General features: G+C 43.5%; 1 protein-coding gene across 1 annotated transcript; it reads left to right on the forward strand.

Annotated features, from left to right (window-relative positions):
• MRPL58 (mitochondrial ribosomal protein L58) lies at positions 1-4,224 on the forward strand (the record flags this gene model as incomplete). Its single annotated transcript, XM_019542810.1, has 6 exons — positions 1-39; positions 1,142-1,178; positions 2,125-2,184; positions 2,929-3,011; positions 3,133-3,302; positions 3,992-4,224. Coding segments are annotated over 6 exons (474 nt in total), but the record flags the coding sequence as incomplete, so codon positions are not given.
• Positions 4,225-6,050: the final 1,826 nt, after the last annotated feature.

Below are 6,050 nucleotides of genomic sequence, written 5' to 3' on the forward strand. Positions count from 1 at the left end.
CCGGCGCAGGGCGGCGGCGACGCGACGGAGCAAGACGGGGTGAGTGGGAGTGTGGGGGAGGGGACAGGAAGGGGAGGGACAACATCTGCAGGGGGTGGGGCCAGGGGCGGGGCAGTAGGGAGCAGGTAGTGACCCCTGTTGCCTGCTTTGCTGCATCCCACTTGCACCCGCAGGGGATGGGGTCTGAACAGAGCTGGAGCCTGGCACAGAGCAGGCAGGAGACCCTGGATTAGCCTGGGCATTACAGGATAAAGGGGGCCATGGCAACAAACACATCTGCCAGGGGCGGGGAGCTTAGCCCCAAGTCTGCAATGGATCCTGGTGACAAGATGAGGCACCACAATCTAGGGACTGGATGAGGCCCAACTAGACCAACACATGAGAAGTGCCTGGCAGGGCTGACGGCCAACCCCAGAAACAACAGCAAAAAGTATCTAGCAGGAAAAGACCTGGGGAGAAGAAGGCTGTAGAGCACAGGTACTCAATACCTGGCCCACGGGCCGGATACACCCCCTGGCACCACATGATCTGGCCTGCGGAGCTGTACCCAGGTCTGGAAATTCAGTGGCCAGGGCGTGACAGCATCGCTTCCCAGCTGATGAATTTCTAGACCCACAGGGAACCCCCTCAGGCCAGAGGGCATGCATGCAGGGGCAGCATGGGGTCCTGATGCTGGTCACAGGGGTGGCCTGGGGGCCCAGTCCCAGGATACAGGGCAGTGTAGACTTGATCTCAGCAGACAGGCCCTGATCTTGGCACGCAAGGGCCAAGCAGGGGCAGGACAAGGCCCCAGGGCTCAATTCCATCCCACAGGGATAGTGCAGGTCCCGATCTTAGCATGCAGGGCTTATTTCAGCCTGCAGGTCAGCTCCATACCACTTGGCTGGCCCGTGGGGAAAAAGATTGAGCACCACTGTGTAGGGCAGTATCTGGGCCACGCAGAGTTTGAGCACATCTCTTAACAAGAAATAAAAGGAGAATGAGCACTTTAGACTACACAGCAGATGAGCAGATAATTTTAGTCCAATCGTTTATACACTTATATATATACTTAACCTGGGCTCTTTACATGCATTTTAGAGCACAAATTCTTGCTTTATCATCAGGCCACAGTTGCTTTAATCACATGCATCTTTTATAGGATCGGACCCAACAAACCATCCCTGATATTCCATTGGGTAAGTCAAGCACATAGGAGAAATTCCTTTTCTTTATTCAAAATGCTTTCAGTGAAGTTCTTTTGATAGCTTCTGGTAAATCAATCAGACTATTTTTATGGCTTGAGAGAGTTCAATTATCTGTGTAAAAAGCAAATGGTGGTAAATCATTAGCAAAGCGTTAACTTTGCTAAGACCACAGCTTCTATTAGCTCTGGAAATCTGCCAATTAAAGAAAAGGAATGGATTGTACAGGAAATGGTGTGCACAAGATGCACTGATGAATGGAAGATAATTACACTGGAGGGAAGTGACAGAATGATAGAGTGGGAGCAGCACCTCTATTTTGTACCTTATCAACATCATACAGACTCTCTTCCAGCCTGTGGTATAACAGAAAATGGGAGAGATGAGGGAAATAATGCAGGCAAGCAATTACAATTCAGAATGACTTGGCTAAGTAGGACTCAAGGAAGAGAACCACAAACTTAACAGAAAGCAGTGAGACTAGGGCTAAAACTCTGAAACTGAAAATATTACTTACCCTGGTCACAGGCTTCCTGAACTCAAGTGAGAGAGAGCTGTAAAGGGAATTCTCAAAATATTCAGTTTAAGAACTGACATCCTGATCTCTACCCCATTGCTGTCAATGGGAGTCATCTTCCCCCTGACTTCATTAGGGTTTTGGGATCAAGCCTTAAGTGAGTATTTAATCTCCAGTTGCACTTCGTTGCAACAGAACAGGGAGCCTGGGCATAGAAACATCCAAGCATGTATGTTGCAATTGTCTGTGCACTTGAGAAACTATCAGTCTCCATCAGAGAGAATCAGTATGGCTTCTGAGTTAATACTGTCTTTTTGGACTAGGGTTCCCAAGCACCGGTTTAGAACTTCCTTTTCTCTGCTTCTCTGTGACTAGGAGTCAATGTTGCTGTGAATTAAATACATCTCCATTGTTATCTTCCAGACAGGTTGTCCATTTCCTATTGCCGGAGCAGTGGCCCTGGAGGCCAGAACGTTAACAAAGGTACAGAAAATATAGCACTGCCTAACAACAGCGTACCGAACGTAGCTATTGGTACTGCTTTCTAGTTTAAATACAATTCTCATCAAACTGAAGACCCTGGTTTCTTGCTTTCTGTGACCGTTAAGAATTTAAAGGGATACTTGGGTCAAAGTCAGTGTACCCTTCTGTTTTGCGAGAAGGAGCCTTTACAAAACTGGATGCTGATGGCAACGTGTGACTGACTTAATCCAGTGAAAATGATTTTGCTTCCAGCTCCTCTGTTGTTTTCAGCCTGATCATTGCACTAGGATGGTTCCCAAGAAACTGAACATGAAACATGCCAATCTGCTTTCATTGAACAAGCTAAGACACATGGAAAGTCAATATCCTAAATACTGTAGTCAAAAGTACATTTTTTTTTCTAAACTTTCAAAGAACAAAAGAGTTATTATATCCAGTTCTACCTGGGTGTTTCCCTTTAAATAACTTCTTCTTTGTATTATGGGAAGTAGAAGTTAGAATTTATTTCATGCTTCCTATTCTTCAGGAGTCTGTATAAATACCGGGATTGTTTTTCTTTAACTGTGGAGTAATTTGAGCAGAACAAGAGTACAACAGTTATTAACCATTATCTGCTCCTGCAAACTGCTTGCACTGGAATTGGGATGTCAACAGCGGCAGCTGCTTTTGATTACTCATTCTGTGAGAGGGCACTTCAAGTGAGCTGCTTTGGTGAAATAACCCACTCTCCTTTTTCACTTACAGTAAATAGCAAAGCAGAAGTTAGATTCCACTTGGCATCTGCTGACTGGATTCCAGAAGATGTGCGGCAGAAGATAGCTGTGATGGTAATTGTCAGCCATTCCCTCCCAAACATAGTTTGGGAAATTTTACATCCTTCAGACCAGGAGAGGCAAAAACAGAACCAAGGGCTTGTGGTTAATTATTTTTCCTTTTTCTTTTCCTCAGCATAAGAATAAGATCAGTAAATCAGGTGATCTCATCATAAACTCTGAAGTGAGCCGCTACCAAATGAGGAATCGGGCTGATTGTTTGCAAAAGATTAGAGACATGATTCTAGAGGCCACAGAGAAGCCTCAAGTGAAACGCAAGGAGACTTCTGAGATGCTCATAGCCAGGTAAAAGAAACAAAGGGAGCTGCACTTTAAATCCATGTAGACCTAATCCAGTTATTCAGGCTAGTTTTGAGTTTGCAGGCAGTTTTAAACCTGCAAACTTTCAAAAATTTTCTCGACCCCAATGATGGGCAAGAAAGAAAATTGAATGATGCTAGGAAGGTCTTTGAGGGGCTGTGACAGAATGCCGTTTGTTTAAAATGCTGGTCTTGTTACCTGGTTCTAACAGACATGCACTTTACTGTGAGCTATGGATCAGAACCATTTTAAAGCATCTCTTGTAATGCATCATTCACCACAATAGGATTTGTCATAAGAGATCAGATCACCAGATATCAGAATCTGATGCCTATTTCCACATGCATGGACCCAGTACCTAATGCCCTACCGGAAGGCAAATATCTGTAGCCAGCAGTGTAATGCTGTTCTTGACTGAAGGAATCTAGAATTTTACTGACCCTGATAATCTTGTTTGGGGGTTAAACTAGAAACTTGTTTACCCCTTTTAAGGCAGTTGAACTTGGTATAGTTCAGCTGCTTTCTTAAATAATATAGAAGGACCAGAGTTTGCCTGCCTTGGTGTGTGCGGATAGCGCATAACATTGTGTGCCCCATGCTGATACAAACAGTGAACAATAGTTGATTTTAAATGTTCCTGAGTAGACTGAGGTATTTTCTCACTGCGTTTTTAGGGTGGAGAAAATGAATCGCGAACGACTACGACAGAAAAAGCTTCGCTCAGCCATAAAACAAGATAGGAGTGTAGACTTTGACTGAAAGCAACTTGGAAAGAATTCCCTTGATATCCTCTCTTTAAAGTGGTTCCCCTGGAAGCTGAAAAGAATGGTAGATAGCATTGCGGACTACGTTTAAAATGTTGGGGGGGTTGTTTCTCAAAAAAATGTAAATAAAGTATTTAAACATCTGCTTTTTGTACATACAGCAAAATTCTATTTTTACTAACGGAAAAATATTAAGCTTGCAAAAGAAGCTGTTGCGCAAGTTTTAGGACAAAGCAGACAGTTAGGTTTTACCATCTACCATAACTATTTTTTTTTTCTTTTGTTCCCCATGCTCCTATCATTAATCCTTCTGTGTTCATATTGAGAACAGCTTCTGCACCTGAAGATGCAAGTAATAATATCAGTCTTTCAGCAAAAAGTCATGGGTTTGGGGATTTAAATAGCAGAAAGCATTAGCAAGATATAGATAGACCTGGCACTCCAGTCTCTCTTTCCTACAAGCAAAAACTGCTCACGAGAACTATCAAGGGCACAACAATAAACAGATAATGGACCAAGAAATCTTACAGATGTTACTTAAACATTAGCATCAGAAAAAGAAAGCTTCTAATTTTTTTTTTTTTTTCTTTTGGGTTTAGTGTGTCTTTTTAACTAGTTCTAACTTATCTAGTTCTGTCAGTTAGTTCTCACCCATGAATTAGGTGTTGCATATTTTTAAAGTTAATTTATAAAACTGTCAGGGTAAGCACATTTATCAGGAGTATCTAGGCCAGTGGCTTTCAACCTCTTTAGACTCAAGGCACCCCTCACTGAACTCACCAGATCCCTCCAAAAATGCCAGCTCTTAGCTTTCACTTGGTCTTTGCCTATGGAAAAATAAAAGCAGTTCTTCTGTTGTGGAGAATTTAGAAAGCCTACAATATGTCAAAATATCTTTGATGCTATGGATTCTGACATGAAGTCTCTGGATTTATCCTGTGAATCCCATGCAAGTGCTTCCTTAACAATGCTAATATTGTACAACACCCTGCATCACCCTGAAAAGGATCACACGTCACCCCATGGTGGTTGAAAAACACTGTCTAGATAAACCATAGATTTCTCAGGTAGGGATTATTGTCTGCACAAACTTACAATAAGTAAATCTGATCCTTGATTGGAGTCCTTGGGTACTAGCCTAACCATCAATAGTAAGAGATTCTTCTCCAATTAATTTGAATAACTATTCTAAAAAAGGAAGCATTTCTCATAAGATGTGGTGATCTTACATTTGGGGTTTTCCCAAATTCATTCCTTTTCACCTTTTCATTCCTAGTTCCCAAACTGAAGAAAAAGGCCTCCATGGTAGTAAGTACCATCCATTGGCTAAGAAGAGTTGCCTGCTTCTTACCTATAGTTTGTTCACTCTGCTTAGATTGCAAAACATACAGCTTTGTTTCTTGGATTGGTGACTGAGAACAGGGTGTCCTTCCAGAGCTGGCTGTGAAGCCCGTGGAGTCCCCCCATCCCATTTTGTAGACAATCACCCCTCCAGTTGCCTGTTACAACTTGATTTTTATTTTTTTACTTTTATATGAGGGAGGCTGCCCCAGGGCTTCCTAAATTGCTCTCTTAAATGAGCATCAGGTGCTATGGTCACTGCCTTATGGGCTAATTGCATGGCTCCATTCCAACTCTACACTGCCCCATGCTTTGCAGATGGCATCCTCATTAATGTTCTCTTCCACTTAGCCCAGGGGTGGGCAAAATGCATCCTGGGGGCCAGATCCAGCCTGCCAGGCTGTTATATCTGACCCGCAGGGCCCCTAAAAAAATTAGAAAATTAATATTTATCTGCTCTGGGCTGCCTGTCATGCTGCCCTCAATGGCTTACCAAAACTTAGCAGCCCTCCGCCCAAAATAATTGCCCGCCCCTGACTTAGCCCCTTCTCTGGGGTTCCTAGACGCTCACTAGTCCCACACTCAGTCCCCCAGTCTGGGTTCTGGACTGCTCCCTGGGTCTCTAGGA

Source organism: Crocodylus porosus, unplaced genomic scaffold (assembly GCF_001723895.1).
Source record: "Crocodylus porosus isolate Cpor-Errol unplaced genomic scaffold, CroPor_comp1, whole genome shotgun sequence".
NCBI classification, from domain to species: domain Eukaryota; kingdom Metazoa; phylum Chordata; order Crocodylia; family Crocodylidae; genus Crocodylus; species Crocodylus porosus.